Source organism: Ricinus communis, chromosome 5 (assembly GCF_019578655.1).
Source record: "Ricinus communis isolate WT05 ecotype wild-type chromosome 5, ASM1957865v1, whole genome shotgun sequence".
Classification (NCBI taxonomy): domain Eukaryota; kingdom Viridiplantae; phylum Streptophyta; class Magnoliopsida; order Malpighiales; family Euphorbiaceae; genus Ricinus; species Ricinus communis.
In genome coordinates, this window is record NC_063260.1 from 20,029,849 (window position 1) to 20,054,029 (window position 24,181).

The window sequence follows — 24,181 nt, forward strand, 5'->3', positions numbered from 1 at the left end:
TATCAATTTTGATCGGTTGTTATTGAATAAAAAGGCGAATGAAAAAAAAATAACTAAAAGTTTTTGAACATTTAAGACTATTTTTCCCATCCTTATAAATCAATATCATTTTGGAAGAAAGCTTTAATGGAGAGCACCATCAATATTAAAATCCATAAAATCACTGCCACTCCAAATATTCAATTAATCTCTTACCAAACAGGCGATGATCTACTCAAGTGGTTGCCAGATTCTAAAAATTTTGATCAACATTGAGACCCTAAACTTTAAAAATAAAAACTAAAAGAATATTAATTAACAGCAATATATATTATCAAAAGTAACTCTAACAGTCCGGTATTTAGAAACGTTTCAAGGCTTTTCTTGGATTCTTCTTTTCTTCTTCTTCTTCATCACCGTTCTACAACCTTTCTCCCCGCCTTTAAAGAGAAAAAAAAAAAAAAAGGCATTGAACACCGTTTTCTTCCTAGACTGTTAGTACTTTTTCCACATTATCAATCAGATTTAGTTAGCTTAGACAATTGAAAATTAACAACCAACTTTCTAAATTAAGATTGGCTTACTGGCGTCCAAACTTCAGTTGGAACTTTTTTTAAGGAAACGACAACAAGAAACGTACACTAAAGAACGAAAAAGAAGAACAAGAAGAGCTCTTTTCCAGTTTCTGAACTTAGCTAAAATATGCTCATAATAATACATGAACATTCAATTACTAAATAACCTATAATTACTTAGATTCCATAATTAAAGTAGACCAAAATTTTCACTTACATTTAAAGAAAAGTAAAACCGATTACAATAGTTGTAACAATCAAAAGACTTGACCTCGGAGATGTTACTGCAGATGATACATCAGTCTGATGAGGAGGCTTTCTGTAGTAAAATGGGAAATAAGGCAAGATAGGATCAGGAGGAGGACCGTAAACGAAGTTGTTCCCTGTTGGTGGAGGGTAATAAGGAAAATTATTCCCTGTGGGAGAAGGGTATGAGTTGCCTGCCGGAGGCGGGTATAGTCCCGTCTGTGACGTCGGAGTTGATGGTGTTATGACGGTGGGGCCGCCAGTACCGGTAGGCGGAGGGTAACAAGGATAAGGGCATGTGTCATCTGACTTAGTCATGGTTGGAAGACGGAGAAGAATGGAGGTGAAGAAGAGAGTGGAAGATATTAAGGTTAATTTCGTAGCCATGTTGTGATGAGGTAGAGAGAGTGAAAAAGACAGAAGGAAAGACAAGATGAAGAGGTGAACAAAAGAGTGAGGCGAGTGATGTTAATGGGAGGGGATACCTAATAGAAATCCCTTTTTAGAGTGTATTGTGATGACCCTACAAAAGGGTAGTGAAAGAAGGCTAAAAGAATAAAAGATTGGGAAGAAAGTTATAGCTATTCTTTCTTAACCCCCTTTTTAAAAAAAAAAAAAAAAAAATTCTTAAGAGAAGAGAAGCTACTCTTTCAACTGGTACGGTATTATTTTGTTGATATGTCAATGAGAAGGTTAGACACAGACAAGCCACCAAGCATTATTTGAAACTTTGCCCACAAGATTATTCTTAAAGACATTATGAGCTAGCTATTGATCAGACAATGATACAAGAGTTGCTGCTTGAGAGAAAGGGTCGTTACAGAGTATGCACATATAGTTTTCTTTTTCCGTAGGGGAACTAACTTTGCTCTAAAGTTTGGACCTGCAACCTTGGAAAATATTTGGAATATAATTTTAGTACCATCGAGCCAAAGCTAATTGGTTACTTTATTTCTCATGTATCCATTGGATTATGATTAGGAGAAAACTTCATAAGATATGATCTTACAAGTAACAATTAGGACTCTTTCCAAAACAATACTAATTGCCCACTCAACTAACTCTCACTTTGGATACTCTCTGGTGAAATTTTGGAGTCTTTTGTTTATAACTCGTACCCTGTACTTCTTTTCTTAAATTTTATTTTATTTTTACAATCATAAACCATTGACTTCATGTAATAAAGGATCAGGACAAGAATGTTTATCTTAGCTTATCCTTAACATACATTGGATTAATTTGTAGTTGGTCCAGCTGCTTAAGTTTTATGGTATTTTTTTGAACTGCCTCAAGTGTTTGATTATTCTCTTAAATGTTCATAGTTTCTACGTGCTGATTTCTGCATTTGTGTTTTGGCTTAGTCAGACAATGACGACTTATGCAATAAATTATATAATTCCATCAATAGACCATCCCTGTAAATTGATTGCCATGATTCTGGAAGATGGTTTTACTTAAAACGTTAGCAGCCACGTTTCTAAATGAAAATAAGAAAAAACAATTATAATAGAATCCTAAAAGCTGACCATAATTTTTTTATTTATCATAATGACAAGAAAAGGTGCAGGTAGCTAGCCGTGGCCATCTTTCTTTTTCCATGTGCAACTCGGTTCTCCTTTGTAGGAACTCATATGCATGGTAATGAAATAATTTTTATTTTTCATATTCTTTTTTCTCCACTAACAACTTACCTTCGATGGATGAACATTGCCTTTCTGTAGAGTGACAAAAAAGCTTTCCTAATTAAATCATCTGATTTCAGTTCCTAATTATCAACAAATAAAAAAGGAAATCATCTGGGTGTTCCCAGAAAAGAAAAAAGAAAGAGGAAATCTTGTAAATGGGAGTAAGTATGCGAAAGGAATAATTCCTGCAATAATTGAAAATTGTGCAGCTGTCTTGGATCTTGCCAAACTTTGCTTTTGAATATTCCAAAACAGACTGAATTCTGAAGAACTCAATAAACTCCCACCTTTTAATGGGTGTTTTATTATGTATGTGCGCGCAGCTGGTTTCTTTGTTGGAAAAAAGGAAAAATAAAAACAAGGCTTAAAACCCACTCCATTTATAATCTCTAAGCAGAAGTTTCTGCGGTAGGGAGCCACATTCCTCAAAATTAAGTCTTGTAGTTGGTACAAAAGCCTCCAACCTCGCAAGCTTTTCTATGCATTTCTCAATCAACCAAAAAAAAGTTTATTTTATGTACCAAAAGAAAAATAAAAAGTTCATTAGTGACTGGTTTTCACTCTACAGCGAAGTTATTATGGATAAGTAAGATTGTATAGCTGCAAATGAGAAGCAAACACAAGTGGACGTCAACTGTAGGGGTCCAATTATTGGAAGAGACATGTGGAAAGAGATGGCAGTCCAATTTGATGACTCATTATTTTGCGGGCTTTTCATTCCTCACGCAACATAAATTTTATAGGCCACCGCTGAAAATGTAATATCATTTTATTTTTTTGAGTATTTTGACGTCTCTGCTAAATCCCAACATCAACTGCTGCTTTGCTATCGCCTTTTGGCTTTAATACATTGTCCTTTTTCTTTTCTTTTCTTTCTTAAAATACTGATAGCAATCACAAGGACTATTGCCTCAATTATATTGCTACAGGTTGATCCTTATCATATTATTTTGCAAAACTTGATCATTGAGAGAAATGCTTTTCCTGCAAGCGGATCTCTGGTAAATTTCTTATAATAATTTCTTGCACCACTCAGAAAATAACAAGGCTTATATTTTAACTTGTTAAAAACTTAAGCAATTTTATGTTTACCGCACACTAATGGTGATGAGAGTTTATCACATTTATATGAAAAATATATATAATAAATGACTATTTTCCTTTAGGATTTAGGATTTATATAAACCTTTAATTAATAAAAAAAATTAATATATCTTGATTAAGTGATAAAAATATAAACCTAATAATATCAGTAGAGAAAAGGTATTTATAATACTACAAAATTAGAAATATATGGTGGGTGAGATGTAAAATGGGAGGAGAATAGAAAAGGCGAAGTTAGGTGAAGAATTTTCCTAGTGTCGGTGGAATGAAATGGTCTTTGTAGTTTGATTATTTTGGTGGCATTCTCATGAGCACTAAATTTTTGACCTGTGGTAGTAGTTATAGCTAACAATGATTCCAACCTACTAAAAGATTAATATTAATCTATATTATATACTAATTTCTAAAATTTATTGACATGTATGTTTAATTTTGATGCATAAATTTTTTATTTTGATGCATATATTTATTTTGACATATGAGATTCAAGTTTATATATAATTTTATGATTTTTTATATTAATTTATTGATTAATAAATTACATTTCTAATCAAATACTAATAATATATTAATAATTAATTAGATTTTTAATTAGATAATTAATTTATAAATAGATAATATGATTATTCTAAGAAATAAATTAATTATATTTTAATAATATATTAACTAACAAATTAGTTTTTTAATTAGATAATGATTTTAATTATAGAAAATAATACTTTAAATATTATATTCACTAATAAATTAATATTTTTTATTATATAATAATTTTTAATTTTAAAAAATAGTAATATCAGTTATATTTTGATAGTAATAATTTATTTATTATTAGAATTAAATCAATAATTATCTTTAAGATAATTTTTATATTATTATATTAATAGAATTTTAAAATTTAAAAAAGAATTTAAAGACATTTTAAAATAGTTAGAGGGAGTTTGGTTCAGAGATTTAATGCAGCTGATAGTTGTTTCTCATTTAACAACTATATTAAAGCGTTTGGTAAAAATCTAAAAAACAGCAGCTGATAGTATCAGCTCTATTTTAAAATATTTTTTTATCAGCTAATAACTATTTGATTTTTTTATTTATATGGACACTATTATTCTTATTAAAATTTATTACAATAACTTACTTTAAATTGATATGATATAACCAAATTTTAATATTTTAAGATAAATAATTGAAATTATTTTTAATAGTTAAATAATTAAAATATTTAAAATTATGATATTTGAAATATTTAAAATTATGATATTTGAAATTGAAATATTTATTAGTAGAATCTAAATTTAAATTTCTACTTTTAAAATAATTTTTATAAATATTTTTAATATTGAATACAATTGAGCTAAAGAAAATTAATTATAATATTTTTTAGATTATTAATTTATATTATTAAATATGATATAATAAAATATAATATATTTAATAATAGATTATATCTTTAATAGTAATTTAATATACTAACACTAAATAGTTTAATTTATCAATAATCAACTACTAATTAAGGGCTAAAGGTAGTTGCTTTTCAGTTATCATTAAGAAAGCTGAATAATTACTCACGAAAAGAAATAATATCTTTTGTGTTCTGAAATTTTTTTAAAACTTTCTCGGCTAAAGATTTTTTAATAAAATATTACTTAATATTGTGTTATAGCTGTAAAAGAGATGAACCATATATTTGGGAAAAGATAGTGTCTCTAACGGTCAATCCAATAACAGAAGTAGCCAGGGAAAAAGCTGCAAAAATTAAAAAAAATTAAAAAAAATTAAAAAATAACGTACAAATAACTCCGACTTGCCTTAACTAAATCAAAATTCTGCTCACCTTTTGCTTTAACAGGTCGTGTAGTGTTTTATTCTGTTTTTATGTAGCTTTCCCTCCTCCCTTGTATAAGAGAAAACAGGCGAATACCTTTTCTAGCTAAACAAGGAACATTCCACATTGGTTGTTCTCTATTATTATTTCTCAACCAAAAACCTTTAATCACCGTATGTTAGATGAAAATAATCTCGATTAACGATCAATAAACCATCCATAATAAAACCCAAACTCAGGAGGGTTCCAGCTAATCAATCTAAGTAGTACTTACGACGTTAGGAACATTCCAAGCTGGATGCTACTTATTAACCCTGGCAACATAAGCATAATAACACTTCAACCAAGAAATCTTATTTATAGCTGCAAAACAATGCCACTTTCAAAGCCACCAGATTGCAATAGCAAAGAAATCACACCATTTACAATCAAAGATAGAATCAACATATGACAAATTCAAAACCAACCAATCCTGAACGGCTTAATCCTTGCTTATTTGTCAATAAAGATGAAGGGATGAGATGCATCCATACCGGCCTAGCATACACACAATCTCAAAGGATAAGTAAAATTGATTCCTGGACACTCTTGCACCAGGGGCAATTATCATTAATTGCAAATCCACGCTTGACTCTTTCCAAATTACACATTAATCTACCATGAGCAACTAACCAACAGAAATACCGAATTCTCCGAGGCACTTGAAGACCCCAAATCACCTTTCAAGGCCTTTTCGTACCATGCATTTGCGACTAATCTTGCACTGTGTATGCCGTTTTAGCAGAAAAATCTCCACTAGGAGTCGAAGCCCAGCAACTCCAGCTCCCATTACTCCAGTAATAAGCAACCTTCCTATATCTTATCATGAGCTCAAGAGTTGACAACACCACATTGATAAGAGGATAATTAAGAAGCCAATGATCCAACCAAAAGAGAGTATTCAAACCATTAGGGACAAGTGATTTCATATCTCTTCCAAGAATTGGAGATAACTTTACTAAACCTTGGCATACCACCGACTGCTGATTCTTTTTCGAAAAAGTACTATAAACATCATTTATTCCGAAATATTTTCTTACCAATTACTTGAACCGAAAACTGTTCTTCATTCTTAAGAACCCTCCAGCCGAGCTTCGCTAGAAAAGCCAAATTAGCCTGCTGCAATTTGCAGATGCCTAATCCACCATTAGATCTAGGAGACGTCGCGGTTTCCCAGTTAATAAGACTCAAGCCTCTCTTGTCCCTATTTCCATCCTATAAAAACTGCTGAATCCATCTTTCCACCTCTGAGATAACAGTAACAGGAAGGCAAATAGTCTGCATGGAATCATTATGATATATTAAATATTATTAAATAATTAGTAATGTTAGTTATGCACAAAAATTTTAATTCTCAAACAAATTTATGCATTTAGATAAATATATATTACTGGTCAAATAAAAAGTATAAAAAATCACAAAATGTTTAGAGGTTAGAAAGATATTTAATAAAAATTATAAAATATTAGAAAAAAGCTTGTAAGAATTAAAATATATTTATTTTAAAAATCATAGAAACTTAATAGAACATCTTCAACGAGGATGTATACCTCGCACTGACCTTTTTTTATATATAAATTGAGAAAAATTATAGTATTAAACCATAAATTATCCAAAGCCAGAAGATTTACCAATACACCAACAAATATAAACACCTATATGTAATTATGCATTAGGCCTATGAAATTATGACACGTAAAGTCTAGTCGGCAGAAAGGGATCATATGCTGTTAATCCTTGATTTTAAGCCTGTTTTATAATTCAACTTGTATTATTAAATGAAATTTATACTTAGTTTTGGTGTTACTAAAATTCTTTTTATCTGTTTTCAAAAATTTTTCACCATGAGTATAAATGTGATCATAGCTTGGTATAAGTTTTATATTTTACTATGAAGTAAAAGAAATGATGTTAATATGATATCATATTATATTTTAACAGAATCTCGTTTTAAAGCAAGCTAATACAATTTTACTGTTATTTGAATTAACATTTTAAAAAAATTATTATATATATCAGAATTAAAAATTATAATACTATAAACAAAATTTATTGTGTTCTAACTGAGTATATATATATATATTAAACATATAAATAAAACTTAAAAAAGTATAAAATATTTTAAGACGATTCAAAGAATTTCTAATCTTAATTTGAAATCGATGTGATTTAGATAATTCTTATTTAAACTTGATATATATATCACAATTAATAAAAGAGTCATATATACTATGAATATTTCATATTTTGATACTGACTGATTGACACATACTTATTCATTTAAAACTAATAAAAATGTGTCTATCATTTATCAGTTTGGTGTATACTTTGGAACATACACCAAAACTAAACAATAACTTTTTATATTTATATTGATTTTTTTTAGAATAAGTGTTTATAATATATTAATCTTACTAAGTCTTTATGTTGAATAAGCTAAATAACGATCTAATTCTTACAAGGACTAGGAATCAAATTTCTCAAATCTGAAATTTATAACCGTATGCTATTGAAAATATGTATAATGAATTGATTTTGTTAAAGTCAAGGCATTTCCTTAATGCATTGTGATTGAGAAGAAAACACTCTTCACCATGTGGCAGATATTACAGGTCACATTCACATGGTGTTGATGCAACAATGGGTACAAATATCCCTTCTTTGAAGTCATTCACTTACTTTCCTTACCTGCCCATTCACGCAATTAAATAGTCATGCAGTGGACACCAACCCTCGAAATGGTGAAAAAGAAACTTAATTGTCAAGGTAATTAGTTAAGGCAAAGTGATTAGCAGTGTAATTATGATATCAGAAAAAAATGCCGTATGCTTGATTAATCAGAAGAGTAGAGCCTAAGCAGAACTTGCCAAACTTCCATGGCCTACCAAAAACTGAAAATGTGTAAGCTTAGTGCTGTGTGGGTCCAACAATTTGGTGAAACCGAAGTTGATCTCCAAATGTAATTGTACCATTTCTGACACCATTCACATCGAACCTCCAATTTTTATCTGTCTGACATCCAATCAGATCTGTTACTATCTTCTTCTACTTCTCATCCTCTTTTGTTTCACTTCTACTTCAGGATTCATGGGTCCTTGCTTCATGCCGTGAACACGTGTCATTTACCCATTAATTCAAATTAATTATTTTACCTTTTTATTTTTTTCCTGTTTACTATATTTTACTTTTTGCCCATTGAAAGAAGTTTTTTATTTTCTTTTTTAATATATAATCAACCTGGATCGTTTTCCATTTCTATAATCTGTTTGAATTTTGGCATCTATTGGTTGGTTTGGCCAATACTACTGTACCCATCTGATAACCTTTTCTCCAATGGAAGCATCTAATCCTTTTTAATTAGTATATCCAATGTGATAAAAGAAACCACTTATGGTTTTAATATTCTTGAAGACATTATATTCTCACACAAAAGACAGGATCGACATGCACATTATAACTACACAAAATTTAATCAATTGATTGAACTAGTTGTTGACACATAAAAATCAATCCCCCTTCATTAAATTTTTATTTTCTTTTTTAACCTTAATTATAAAAGTGCAATCCATATAAGCAAATGTGGACGTGCCAATTAAAGAACACCACTAACTAATAATTGTGGTCCTAAATGAAGGTCAAGATTTTAATAAAGATGGCTGTGGAATTTTTGGTGAAGGCAAGATAGTGTTATAGTCGGTGATATATCCCTACTATAAGATACATTACCTTAAAACACACATTAACTTTTACTTTCGTTTCTAAGAATTGCCTGAAATCGATCATATGACTGGCCCTTGATTTCAAATAATGGAACTTAAGGAAAAATATAACAAAGTGGAGAAAAATAAACAACAGAAGAGAATTCAGAACAGAGGTACATGGAAATGAAGGAGAGGAACAGAGATATTATGTTAACAGCGCATATGATCAGATTACCAACATCTACATGAAACAGGAAAAAGAAAAAAAAAAAAAAAAGGAAAAGATTGTTATGAAAAGAAACTAAAGAAGAGGAAGGAGAAGACTGTGTATTGGAATTATTGAACAATTAAAAGATAAAAGCAAGTACCCAATTACAAGATGCTAAAACTTAAAAGCTTCTTTTTTAGACACAAAAAGAATTCTGCTTTCTTTAGAATCTTCATCTTTGCACTTTTCTTGTAACCTTCTCAAAGTCCAAATCTTAGCAAAAGGCCGAATAGACCACATCCGATCAAAACAGGCAGCCCCGTCACTCTGCCAGCATCGCTATAATCATTGTCAATGGGATACAAGTTACCTGGCGGACCGGTTATATAGATAAAAGAAGGAGGTGGTGGAGGGCAGTAACTTGATGGTGGTTTCTTTGGAGACGGTGGTGGTAACGCCGGTGGAGGAGGACATGGTGATGGCGGTGGAGGAGGTGGAGGAGTTGGATTACAAGGAGTACACTTCTCATCAGTTGGCCCTGCAGGCACGGTTGGGGTCTCATCAAGCTTTCTTGAATCCAAGCCAAGAGTTGGTGCAGCACAAGAAATGATCAAAACAAGAAGAAAGTAATTTAGTAGCATCATGGAGTCTAAACATCTAAATTTTAATGACATATTGAAACTATAGTGGGTACAGAATTGGAGGATGATATTTGATATAGTGATAAACAAGATTGTTTTGCGTTTTGACTATATAAGTGGGTTTGATTGTGGATGAAGGGTAGTGATCTTTTGTTACGTTATTAGGTGCACATAAGCTTTGATGGGCTTTAATGGACGTCTAGGCTATGGTGTTTTCCATTTGGTTATTTTTATTTTTGGGAAGGAGAAGTAGAGAGAACTTGACCTGTTTATATTTCTTTTTCTTGGTATGCTGTATGCTATGCTAGGGTGTTATACCTTATGAAAGAATCCCATTGCATGTGGACAGTCCAAATTTGTGTCCCCACAATTTTAATATAAGAAAATTTCCTTTTGTATTAAATGCAATTAAAAGCCCTTTTGAACCTTAATTGTATTTGTTGTATTATATGTGTTTTTTTTTAATCATTGTACAAGATATGTGTATACGTGTAAGGTTATCCTAGTAGTACATGACCAATCAGTAATTAGAATTTTTGATGAAATAATTCCTATTTAACATTTGTATTTGCACAATTAATAGAAAACCAATAAGCTTCATTCAGTACCCATAAAATTGTTAAAAACTTTATCTAAAGATTCATATTTATATACATTACTTTGAATGGACATTTCATATCGCTTTGTTTTATAAAACTTTAAAATGTAGATAGATTTGAAAGCTTAGATTTTAATTATCAATGGCCTCAATTTAGAAAGAGACGGATTCATATGGGGTAGGATTACTGTTGCAGTTGCTGTGTACTAGAGAATCATATCCCTTCAAGAATAAATAAAGCAATTCATTGGTATAAAATAAGGAATTCTAGACAGCCTATGAAATGCATAAAACTTGAACTTTTCACATGATCTTTTAATGAAAATCCCGAGGTCATGCCCATGATTATTGCCCTAGAAATATCTGCTAATATAATTTTTTCTTCTTTTTCCCTTTCTCTTTCAATTTGGGGTAGGAAGGTAGCTGACAGTAGAAAGTTGATGTTTTCTGATGCCTACCTCATAACCATTAAAGTCCCAGCTACTTGCAAACGGGTCATTATTTATTTTTTTTCAATCCTTTTTCTCTTAGGCATCTTTCAAGTCACTGTTCAATTCGGATGAAAATTGATCCATGGTTCCAATCACTAGAGAGTTATCCACAGGGGTCACGAAAAAGAATTTTGGAAGAGACAACCCAATTGCAATTTCAATGCTAATTTTAAGAAGCAAATGAAGGCATAGCGATGATGATACATATAAAATTACCAATAATCCAATCTATGTAAGCAAAAATGACGATTGACTTGGGAGTATTATCAAATTTGGATTCATGTAACCAGCCATTTTGCATCCAGCTTGTTGTGATGAACTTGTTTTTGTGTTTAGTCTGGGTACGTGGAGAATGCTTTAGTACAAATAATGATTTTCTACAAATGAAAAATTTGGCTTTTCACAGCATAATTCTGATAAAGCAACAACATCTATCTGTTCTTAATCAGGAGCTCTTCAAACTGCACTACTCCATTAATTTATATTATTTATCATTCAAACTCGAATTAGTCTGATTATTGACTCATATGAGACAATAAAAAAGAAAAAGAAAAAGAGAAAAGACAAGTTAACCAGATTAAACTATGAGACAAAGGACACAGAAAAGGAGTTGCGTGTACGCAGACTTGAGGTGGAAGAGAATAACGAGATCCATTATAATGATAAGAGGAGACGAGTGAATGAGAAGAGACCACACCGACCCATTTTCTTGAAGCATCTTCCATCCTTTTTCTCTTCTCCTTTCCTATGAATTAAATCTAGAAAAATTCCACTCATATATTCATGCAGCTTAATCTATGCTTAACCATTTGCTTTGGAAACTTCCTACCCATACTTCTATTGGTTCACCCAATTACTAATAATTAATATATTTGACAAATTGAAAAATTTTCAAATATTAGAAATTAGAATTTATTAAAGTTTAGAGCAAAAGAAATGGGTTTAAATCTCTCATTTCTAAATCCTATCACTTTAAAATCTGTCGATTTTCTCTATATTAATTAATTTCTTTTATTAATAACCTCTTAGTTTTCAACTTTTTTTTATTTTATTTTAGTCCTTCCTAACTTGAAATCAACAACTATTATATATATCTGAACAAATGAAGACTACAAAAAGTAAATATTCCCTTTTTAATATATATATATATTACTCAAACATCATTCACTAAAATTTTCTTATACTTTTTTTGTAATACGTTAAATTATTTTGCTCAAATGATCTTATAAGAGATTATTTATATGAGATCATTAAATAATGTTATTTTCAAGAATGTATAATTTATTATTAAATCTTTAGTAATTATAATAAGGGAAAACTTAAATCTTTTACTGATTATTAAAATTTAATTATATTATTGAAGGTGAAGTCAAATTAATTTTATGAAAAGTTTATTAGTAACAGTACTATGCATTGATGAAACATTAAGCATATAGAGTCGAACTGTATTGTTAAAGGAAAGTGAATATGAACGCAATCTTTTCAATGTAACAGACGGTCCAACTTCAACAATACAGACCAACAATTAAATTCAGTCATCTGTACCAAGAGTAGTGTGATGGTCAAATTCTTCCAACCGCTGATTTTACATTAAAGAAAGAAACTCGCTTCTTTACAAACAAAAAAAAAAAACTGTATTCACAGGCCCAATAGTTTTTATTCCAAAGTTTAGGCCACATCCAGTTGTTATAAAACAAACAACCCAATCCAAGTCCAAATATCAAAATCACCCCCCATAACAACACTGCAAATACCACATAATGCTACCATGCTTTTTTTATATTTGCTTGATCATTTTGCACAGGCATCCATGTCTTGTCTTCTTCAAATGGAAGAATATTTAGCCCAGAATTCCAATAAAGGCTACTACCACACAACTATTCAACAATTTTCTGACAACCATTGTCATCCATCTCCAAAATTGTGCGATTCTCGTCATTGAGTGTCAGTAAAAGATGGGAACGATCTTTCTTCAGTTCCCACAAGAAAGAGCGACTTTGGTCCCTTAGTTGCTGCAATAACTACTTGTTCCACACACCCCCCAGCTTGGTACACCAAAACATGACCCTCCGTTATCCACCATTGCGTTTGAATCAGAGCGTGCCCTTTTCGAGCGTGAAGGTTCAAAATCTTGCACCATTTCCGTTAACATTGTCTGCAACTCCTCCATGCTATACTTCTTATTCTGCTCATTTTACCGAAAGTGCATAATTAGAAATCAAATATAGAAGAAAACCATCCAGCTAAATCAATAAAATGTTGGGAGCTAATCTTTCAGATATCTATGACTGTCTTTGGTTATATATCTAGACATAATGGAATTAAATTTTGTCAGTTACAGTTCCCATGCTCTCTCTTTATTTGCTTCTGAAGATAAATGATTTCCTTGGTCAGCTGCTCGCTTTTCACATACTGATTATGGGAAATTAAGGAAATAAAGCTATATGCCAATCCGTGCAACTTAATTTGATTCGGAACTTACCTTTCTTCTCTCCTGTGCCATGAGCGACCACATTTCTTGCACAAAATCGGAAAGTCCCTGAGACAAGAACAAGCATCAATTAATAACATAGCCAAAACCGAGAAGCTAAAATGTAATAAAGAAAGCAAACAAGTGACAAGAATTAAATTTTTTTTTTTTTAAGAAAAGCTGAAATCACTTACTTCAGCTTCTTCTTCTTCTTCCTGAGGGTCATATAATCCAATATCATACATTTTTCTCTTCTTGTGATCAGATAACACTGTAATTGCAACAGCACATGAATAACAAATATCAATTAGCACACTCAATCTCAATAGAGAACAAACTCCTATATCAACTGGCCACCACTATTTTATTACTTAAAAGAGCCTATAAATATCATTACCTGAATAGGCCTCTTGAATTTGTTGGAATTTACATTTAGCTTCACTTAACAGAGAAGGCGTTCCTGTCCACTTATCAGGATGCCATTGCTGTAACCATAAAGACAAACGAAACATCACTACCATTTTCAACCTTAAAACTAATAAAAGAAGAAAAGAAGAAGAAAGAAGCAAACGCTTATTAACTGACCATAGCAAGTCTATGATAAGCACGTTTAATCTCTTCAATGGAGGACTCTGCATCCACGCCAAGAATGCTATAATAAGATGAACAGGGAACCTCTTGCCTGTCTTCCATATCCGAAATAATCACCGTTTAAAGACGGCAAGAAACGTAGAAAAAAGGACTTTCTCAAAATTAGTGACTATGGTGTAAGCGGATTAATTCATCAAAGATAGGATATGAAAGTGATATATAGAGAAAGGAGTGAGGCTAATGCGGTTACACATTGTTGGGTTCCAGAAGCTTTTAATGCAGAGATGAGAAAGAAAATATCTGAGCATCAAGATCGAGTCGTACGTGTGTTAAATGATCCAGAAAGTTCCCCAACAGGACATGTTAGTATTTTTCTTTTGGAAAGGAAAAAGCCGAAGTTAGATATTTTGAGGCAATGGACTTGGATATTTTCTTCCGTTTTGGAGACTTCTCGTACTCGTGTTATTGGATTGGATTGATGATTGGAGATTGCAATAACAAGTTTTTGTCCATCACTAAATTAATAAATAATTAATATTTATTAATATTAAATATTAAATAATAAAATTATATTAAATATTAAATATTATAAAATATTAATATATATATATATATATATATATATATATAATTTTTATATTAGTTGTAATATATACATCAATCATAATTACAAATATCTTAATGAAAAATTAAAAGTGAAAATAGATCTGTAAACTAAAATAACAAAAAAAATTTTTAACTATTAATTAAAATTAAAATTTTATATTTTAAATTTATTGTAATATTTTTAATCACGTGTGAATCAGTGAAATAACCTTACAAGGCTAAATATTCATGGATGACCGATAGCGAAAAATTACCATGAGAGAAAGGTGAAAAAAACTCCCATCGGCGAATAAAATAAAATATAAAATTGTAAACTCTCAAACAGTGAGAAATAAATATTTATATTTTTAATTTATTTTAAAATATTTTTAATAATAACTTATAAATAAAAAATAAAAATAAAATAATAAATCAATTTACTATTAATATATAAATTGATGAATCAATAAAAAATTTATTATATTTCAATATAAAATATATAAAAAGTACATATATATAAAATTAGTCACACTATTCAGTTTAAAATAAATTATATTTGTTGGTCTATAATTTTTGTAGTAAGCACAATTCAGTTTATATTATATTTTTGTATAAGATTTTGAAAAATAAAAATATATTTACAATAAATTAAAAAATAATTTTTTAATCTAAATTCTAAATTATAAGATAAATTTATTGGAAATTATGAAATTAAAAATTTAATTTATTATTAGACCAAAAACAAAAGAAAAAAAGGATGGAGTAAGTAATCAACTTGTGGCACGTGTATTTGAAGAACTTGTGGCAATTTCTTTCATTTACCGCCTGGCAAATTACAGTGGCGCCAGCAGATATTTATCATTTTCTTTTGTTATCTTTTTAAATTTCGTTATCCATACCAATATAATAAATATATTATAAATATAAATAGCACTCCTCAAATTAATTTAAAATAATAATTTTAATTTTAATTAATAGAGAATATATATTTATAATTTAAATAATTAAATATGTGTTAATTATTATTTATTAGAATTTATAATATTTTATATGTAATGATGGGGATATTTTTCTTTAACCAAATCAAAACTCCTACTTTCTTTTCTCTATGTTCATTTTCTTTCATCAAATCTGTTATCTTCCGTGAAACTCTTTTTGTAGAACGAAATTGGATCTTTACCCGTATACCAAATGTGTGAAATTATATAATTAAAAATAGTCCATAGATGAAAAAGCATCTGTTTTGATAAATATAATGGTAACTCGAATTTCGTCTAACCATTCTCCTATGATCAAATTAGCCTTCTAATCTTCTTGAAAAAGTTATTGAAAAATAATAAAAGAAAACTCTCTCCATAATAGAACTGGGATGAAACCCATTTATATTAAAATAAAAAAAGCTGATACCTTAGTTATGAAAGATAAGTTATCAACGTCTTCAAGTTTGACCTGAATTCCGGTATAATAAGGTTAGAAAGCGTCGGACAGAATTGTCCAGTCACTTATTTTGATAGCTAAGTCAGTAGTGGTTTTAGATTGTAAATTATACAGTAATTGTCATGTTATGTCACAGTCTTTTATATAGAGTTTAAAGGTCTCCTAGTCCTATAAGGAGTAGAACTTTGTGAATGTAAAGTCTTCTAATCTTATTAGAAATTAGTCTTCTTGATCACACAATATATTCCTAGATCGGGTTGAATTTTTAACTAGAGTCCGACTATAACTTGGTCTTTAAGACTTCTTATTGTATTAAAATTTAGACTTAGTCAATTCCGTATTTTTTAGTTATGACAACTCGGCGTGCAATACTTAACTTACTCTTGTCTGCTCGGCCTATTTTTTCATGCTCAACTTACTCTTATCTGCTCGGCCATTCTTCATGGTCGGCCTATTATTTCATGCTCGGCCTACTTTTGTTTGGTTGGCCTATTCTATCATGCTCAAATTATTATTTATGGCCGGCTTACTCTTTCATACTCGACCTATTCTTATCTAGTTGGCCTATTATCTCATGGTCGACCTATTTTATCATGCGCGGCCTATATTTTGTTCAGTATTAATAAATTAAAGTTAGCCAAGTTAACAAAAACACTCTTGAAAATATTTCTTAACATGTTAAAAAACTGTCACCAAAGTAAATTCAATAATATATACAGCCACCTATTATCTTTTTTTTTTATTAAAATTTTATTTTTTGGCACATTGCTGATAATTTTTATATCAACAATAATTCTTTTTTTTGTTATTAATTAATTTTAATAAATAAATATTAGTATTTTCTAGGAGTTTTATGGTCCTCTATTTTATAAGTTTTAAGTTTTACTTTTATAAGGTGTGTGAGTCCTCCATTATGGAAGAGTTGAGTTTTTTCTCTATAGAAATGACAAAAAGGAAATAAAACAAATCCGACATTCAAAAAATCGGACTCGTCAAAAGACGTCTATAAGATCAATATATGAGTTCCCATAAAATTATTATTATTCTATTAACATAATTGATGATTATTAAGATTTTTTTTTATATTTTTTAACATCAGATATTTATTTTTATTTTAATATTAAAATATATTTATTAATTTTTGTTAATGAAATATTTATATTTTCTCTAAAAACACCGTCACCAGAATGAGTTAATTTTCTCCATGACGATTGCTTGGCCATGATTTATGTCGTCTACCTCCTCTTAATAGTCGTTTAATGATTCCACTGTTGCTAGGGAACTAATAAGGACTATGTCATTCAATGCTTATCTTTGTTTTGAATTATATTTGGTGAAGAGAGAGAAGACTAAATATATAAACAACTAAATCAGTAAAATTCTTGCATTAGACTAAAAGATAATTAACACATATTCGTTAACTCTAAATAGTCGACTAAGTATAAATCATACAATATCAACATATAAAATACTCATATATATATATGTATATATCACTATTTAATTATTATAATGTATATATAAGAATTTAAAAGATATAATATGTAATACCATAAAGAAAATGTTTCCATCAATGGTTTTGCTGTGCAATGTAATTCTATTTTGTTGCTGTAAAAGAAAAAGCTTTGATGATGTTGCCTTCACAAACATTGTTCTCAATATGGATTGGCTTAAGACTAGTTACATCAATTAGTCTTTCCTACAGTTTTTTAAACTGAATGTAAAGATTAAAAGAAAAAGATTAAACCCTTATTTGAAAGTTTTTCTTTTCTTGAACATTGGAAAAAAAAATGAAATTTGACAAAGCAATGTCTCTCGGCTCCTTAACAGTCTTGTTACTTTTAGCATCAAGAATTGCATCATCGCTAATAACAAAATTTGCACTAACCAAATCTATATCCAAAACGTCTAACCTATGATTCGTTCACAACAGTTCATCATAGGTTATCTTTGCCCCCCACGCCATCCATTACGCATACGATGTCAATTTTTTAGTATCCGTCGTTTCTTCCTTTCAAATTCACTATTTTGAATTTAACTATGAATGTTCGTTTTGCTTGGATCGGCCTTTGCTCATTTTCTGTTTTGGAGGTTTTAAATCAAACAACTTGTTCAAAGTAAAGACATCAGTTAAATTACTGTATTTTCTAATGTGATTTTTCACCTATATATTTTTACAGTAGGTATGCTTCCATCAAGGGTTTTTTTTTTTTTTTCATTTTGATGCTGGGTTAACTATTTTTGACATGATCTGTTTACATAATATGTAAATAGGAAAATTCAGTTTGAGTACGATAGTCCAATTATGATATACTAAAATTTATGGTTGAATGAGTTAATCCATGTTAACTCAAAATGATACGATAATTTATTTAATTATATTTTTTTGTTGATATATAGAACACACCTATTTGAATCTATTAATGATAATTGCTTTATTTTAGTATATTATTTTTTATTCTGAAAATAATTAAGTTTAAATGTACTAATTATATATATAAACTATTTGATTTTATTTATTTCATATGTTATTTATGTATTTATAGATTAAATATTGTAGGATTAAAAATGTTCAAATAAATTTATACAGATCATATTATGTAAAAGTAAGTATTTCGATCCGTATAATTAAACAAATCATATGAAGTCTCATGCATAATAAACATACTCGGATCAAGCATTAAAACTCTTAAACACAATTAATAAGTAAATCGAATTAAAATGTATCATTCTTATATTATACATATATATTGACAGAATACATTTTATTACAAGACAGCCTGATTTGCAGACTGTATTTTGATTCCATCTTTTCTTCTTTAGTGCTTCAAATATCCATACTCATCGAATAGTTTGGTTTGCTCAGTGCAATAATATAACTTTTTTGGGATGGACTATTTTTATTTCACATCAAAATGTCCTAAAGACAAAACACATGGAAAATGAAGTCTAATAATTTGGGTACATGTACACATTACATAGTCTACAAAAATTTCAAACTACGTTTAACAAAATCCATTAAATAATTTGTGTTCTGCGGAAATAATATAAAAGATTCCAACATCCTCTCCAACGATTCCGTGTTTTTTACCATATACACTATATAAGAAATAAATTATATATTGATGATTATCAAATTTTATACTCTATAATAAAAATGTATTAAATCTTAAATTTGTAATTTAATAGTTACTGAATTATAATTCTATAACTTACATAAATAATTACTAAATTTTACACTTTATAACGTGAAGGTATCAAAATTTTAAAAATATATGAGTGCTATATTTTTTATAACAAATAAAAGATTTAATATATTTTTATTATAAATATCTTCTAAATATGTTAAAAAATTCATCAATATTATTAAAATGAAAATTCACTAACAATTATATTGCAAAATCTTTTCACTGTATATGAAATCATGCATACATTTTCAGTGATGCCCATATATATTTTGCAATGCTAAAATCTTTTCTTTATTTTTCTTGTTTTAGTGAACAGGCTGACTGCAAATGTGATGGCCATATATTTTTGCCACAAGTTCGATAATTTGAATATCCCGAACCCGCCTAAATATGTAATTTCTCTTTTCAATTTTAAGTGTATACTCTTTCCTTTCAATTTTAATAGATTACTTTTTCTTTTTAATCCGTTGAAAAATATAAGCTGCTTTTCTTTTTTAATTGATAATTTAATAATAAATACTTAAAATATGTTAATGTATAATATCTATACTTATAAGACTCATTCTGATATACTATGGGTACCGTACTATATAAAAATGTAATATTATTTTAACTTTAATTTAAACATTAAATTAGTCAATTATATATATTATTTGATTCATCAACTAGATATATTATTTTTATTTATTAAAAGTTTCTATTTATTCTTAAAATTTAATAAGTGTTATTTGATAATTATGTGATTCACGAATCCCCTATATAATTTTGAATTATATAAATAATTAAGAGTTATATATGAATTATTGACAATCTAAATTAATAGAAGGATATATAAATTTAATAAATTATTTAAAATAACACCGATTACTTGAGAAAATAGTATTATTAATTGAAAAAAATCTAAATTTCTTAATCATGTGCAAATTGAAAATGACCTATCAAAATTAGATGCATTTATTTTATGCAAAATTTTTGATATAATTAATTAAAAAAACTACTTTTGATTAAAAATTCGTTAGAAACATATAATTTTCAGAGAAGAATAGAGAAATTCGTTAATTCTTTTTGCCCTTCTTCTTCTTTTCAAATTTTAACAGAAGTTTGTGTTTCATTAAACAGAAGGCCAAAGTGCCATGTAAGTTACAAAGAGAACTCAAGACGAAATATCACAATTGTAAATGGTATTAAGTATAAACCTATCATTAATACATCGAATAAGTTCCAAATACAGACATAAACTCCCGCCGGAGACAATGACAAAATATATATATATACATAGGTATATATGTATATATCCTCGCAAACGGAGGTAAGTTGAAAATAAGAATTGTAGGACTAACAATTTGAGCTTGCAGTGCTTCTCTGATCAACCAAAATGCCGATTAACAGTGAATATGTGGCCGTCACAAACGGTAAAAAAGGATCGGGGCAGAGCATACATACCTCCACCGCCAGGGCAGAAACGCCATCCACACCTTAACCCTTTTGACTGGATTCCTCTCTGCTGAAACAGTTACCGCACGTGAATAAATTTTAACACCAAACAACTGTAGGGATTCCTCCATCACAAAATATTTAGTACCCTTAGAGGGTAGTAAATCTAAATTAACTATAGATTTTAGCTCTACTAAAAGAGTTGATGTCACCGAAAGCCACTATTAGGTGTCGGCGGCTGTAAAAGAAAGACCAGCAAGAACCCTAATTTCTTAGCGAGAAGGAGAAAATGGGTTTTAAGTAGTTACCTTCTTTTTGTCGAAAGTTCAGATGATGTACCACGGAAGAACAAAAGAATGAGCAGTTGGGCGTCGAGTTCCACGCGATTTGCTTGTCAAACGACCAGTCTCTTAGCTTATACCTCAGTTTCGCTGCCTATCCGACCTTAAATTAGCACTGTCTTTCTCGTATCTTTGTCCAAATTGTTCAGTAACGGTATTTCTCACTTCTAAATAATATAAGATCGTGTTCTTAATTTTTTTTTTTAATTTTATTTGTTTTGACTATGGCGTCAATTTGTAATCTCATAATCTAGTCCAAATTTAGAAATAAACAACTATTTTAATGAAGATCTTGCTCCTTGTATAAATATATAAAGCATAAATATTCAAATGATTCACTGAGAATTTTAATTTATTATTATCTAATAAATATATGCAACATGTTTCACATGCTCAAAGGTAGAACCCTAACAAATGTACGTATTGAAAATAGACAATGTGGTGGAATATTATCCTCTATGGTCTATAGTATTTCATTTAGTAAAACATTTTCAACATTACAGGTCATCTAAAGGGTAATTCAGGTACTCGAAAGAGCGCAAAACAATTTGTATCTCCTAATACTAGTATATCTTTCATAAATTAAAAATTTAAGAAAATAAAAGAACTTTTCTATGTTAGTTTATATATTTACTCTTACCGACTAAACTAGCTCCTATCACTTGGGGGAGCAAACAGGAGTTGACCCCAAATTTTCCACTATGGCCTTTAGGTGTTGAACTTACCATTATGCCTGTGGTTCAATTTTATCCCTTCAACCTTCTGTTGTTTCCTCCTTTGGTTGGTCAAGAGAGAGAGAGAGAGAGAGAAAGGCTAACTAGGTTTGCAATTGCATGGAGACCACAGACAACAAATGGTGGCTACAGAATTTAAATGCAGCAGCACCCAGAATCAGTTTACTCGATTTCTGCAAACCAAAGAAATATCCTGGGCCAGTAACTGTCTACCTACCTCATGCACATATTCAAAAGTAATTACATTATATCTTACGGTCAAGGATTTGAAGAATGTCTTTTGTCAACAGATAGGGATAAATTTATGTATCCGATTGGTAATTTAGTATATAGGCAGACAGATATCTTGTTTTTGGAGTTGGCCCAGATTTTATATATATAAGGTTGTCCCAGTTAGACAGAAGCAAAAACCAATCACAATTTCAGGAAACAAGATGATATATTTTTTGAAAATTCAGTTTGGAAGTTCTAATTTCAACGGCTGTAAGCATGCAATGGGAGAGTACCAATATACTCGGTACAATATTATCATTAATAAGATTACAACAAATATATATTTTTTTCCTGATACATAAAAAGCAGAGGTGAATTCTAAGGTACTAAAATCTCAAATAGTACCTTTAGACATATATTTAGTAGATGCTCCATCTTAATATGCTATAATCCAATCAAATTCTGAAACACACTTCAAAGTTCAAGTTGTTTCTCACAGGAGGGAATTAAAAGCTAAGCAATTCAAAAACATCAAAAATTTAAACTAGAGAAACAAAAATGACGGAAAGAAGAATAGTTAGTCAAGAATTGAAAAGAATAGCTTTAGATCTGTAAGACTTATAAAAGCCCATACAATCTTAATTATTTAGGGGTATGATACTAAATTAAAATATCAATGTTAATATTCTATGAATTTTGAGTATACCAAAATTATATTGAACTAAGAAACAAAGTTTTCTGAGATGTTATGTGTATATATACATGTATATGTTATATGCACTAATATTATCAATGAATCCAAAGCTAGACAAGCATAGAGAGTAGTAATATGCTTAATGTCTTTCCTCAAATCATCGATCATTATCTTATGTAAATTAAGGAATTCCAATCAAGATTAGAATTCAAAATAATCAAAGACTCATTGATCAGTAATAATTACAATACTAGCATAGTGTTGCTATTTCTGCAGATTGGTGTTTTATGTTATTCCCTCCTGTAATTCTGTCTTGTATTAATGTTTAGGTGGGATTTTTTCATAGCCTTAGAACTCTACCCCTGATGGTTTTTCTCCTTATTAATTATATAATCTCTTATAGAAAAAGATAATTAGCTATAAGGGCTAGGGTTTTCCAGGATGTCTCGACCACATATATACATATTCAAGGTCGAACAGACAACGAGAAAAAGGTTAATAAAGCAAAAACACTGATCTCTTGACAAGCATAGCATGGAGCTCACTCACCGGACAGCTAGTTTTTGCATCTTTGATGATGAATCTCTTCTTCTTTACTGTTTTCTTTCCCTCTTAATCCTCCTTTTAGATGTGCAAATGAGAGAGACACTTTCATAGTTAAACAGCAACCCTACAATCAAATTCTACCTGAAGCCAATCAAAGAAGAGGGCTTAACATATATGTATATATACATATAAAGCTTAATTAACAGAGATATGTATGCAAAAAAAAAAAAAATAAGATTGACATGATAACATTAAAGAAAGGGAAGAGGAATTACCCTCAAAAGGGAGTAGAGCCTGCTTATGTTTTCTTTGGCAAGATATCGCCCGCTTTTATAGAGAGAAACATAGATGAAATATTCAATTAATGAACGGTAACTTATTTTTAAATGGAGGGATTGTCCTAAAGTAGATGGACATGAATTTTGGAACATTGTGATTATTGATCGATAGAAAGATGGATTGACTAACTGGTTGCATGTGCTTATCTTCTTAACCACTATCCTGTGATAGAGATTCGTTTTCCAATCATATATAGCTACACTTTGTGGACTGTGAAAATAAATATGTACAAGTACCTACCTAATGTATACAAATGAAAAGAATTAATGCAAGCCGCTAAGGTATTACCTGGATTTTATATGATCTTTTTTTTTTTGAGAAAAATAATTAACCATATTCTCAAATTTGTATAAAACCCCATATATATGGGAAAGAAAAAACTTTGAATAATAAAATCTTCAAGGCCAATTATCTGATGTGATAGTATAACTGAGCAAACCTGTCATATTATATTAAAGCTAATATACTATATTGACTGTTTTTCAAAATACACACAGAAGAATTACATGTCTTACACGAT

General features: G+C 29.6%; 3 protein-coding genes and 1 long non-coding RNA gene across 5 annotated transcripts; all 4 read right to left on the bottom strand.

Moving 5' to 3' along the window:
• Positions 1 to 528: 528 nt before the first annotated feature.
• LOC8258186 (arp2/3 complex-activating protein rickA) lies at positions 529 to 1,441 on the bottom strand. Its single transcript, XM_015723485.3, has one exon. The coding sequence runs from the start codon at positions 1,185 to 1,187 to the stop codon at positions 774 to 776; it is 414 nt and encodes a 137-aa protein (XP_015578971.1). The 5' UTR covers positions 1,188 to 1,441; the 3' UTR covers positions 529 to 773.
• An 8,012-nt stretch (positions 1,442 to 9,453) lies between these two features.
• LOC8258184 (mulatexin) lies at positions 9,454 to 10,326 on the bottom strand. The gene has a single exon (XM_002525967.4). It carries the CDS (start codon positions 10,031 to 10,033, stop codon positions 9,620 to 9,622), a length of 414 nt encoding a protein of 137 aa, XP_002526013.1. The 5' UTR covers positions 10,034 to 10,326; the 3' UTR covers positions 9,454 to 9,619.
• Positions 10,327 to 12,645: 2,319 nt separating this feature from the next.
• Positions 12,646 to 14,414, bottom strand: LOC8258183 (chaperone protein DnaJ). The gene is made up of 5 exons (XM_015723483.3): positions 14,145 to 14,414; positions 13,957 to 14,044; positions 13,754 to 13,830; positions 13,572 to 13,628; positions 12,646 to 13,274 (listed from the first exon to the last, which is right to left on the bottom strand). Exons 1-5 carry the CDS (start codon positions 14,250 to 14,252, stop codon positions 13,095 to 13,097), a joined length of 510 nt encoding a protein of 169 aa, XP_015578969.1. The 5' UTR covers positions 14,253 to 14,414; the 3' UTR covers positions 12,646 to 13,094.
• A 6,099-nt stretch (positions 14,415 to 20,513) lies between these two features.
• Positions 20,514 to 23,849, bottom strand: LOC112535837. Of its 2 annotated transcripts, none has more exons than XR_003079925.2 (3): positions 23,598 to 23,849; positions 21,103 to 23,463; positions 20,514 to 20,864 (listed from the first exon to the last, which is right to left on the bottom strand). It is a non-coding gene; the product is annotated as an uncharacterized LOC112535837 (long non-coding RNA). The 2 variants fall into 2 exon arrangements; XR_003079926.2 differs by having other exon boundaries at positions 20,514 to 20,861; positions 23,598 to 23,848.
• Positions 23,850 to 24,181: the final 332 nt, after the last annotated feature.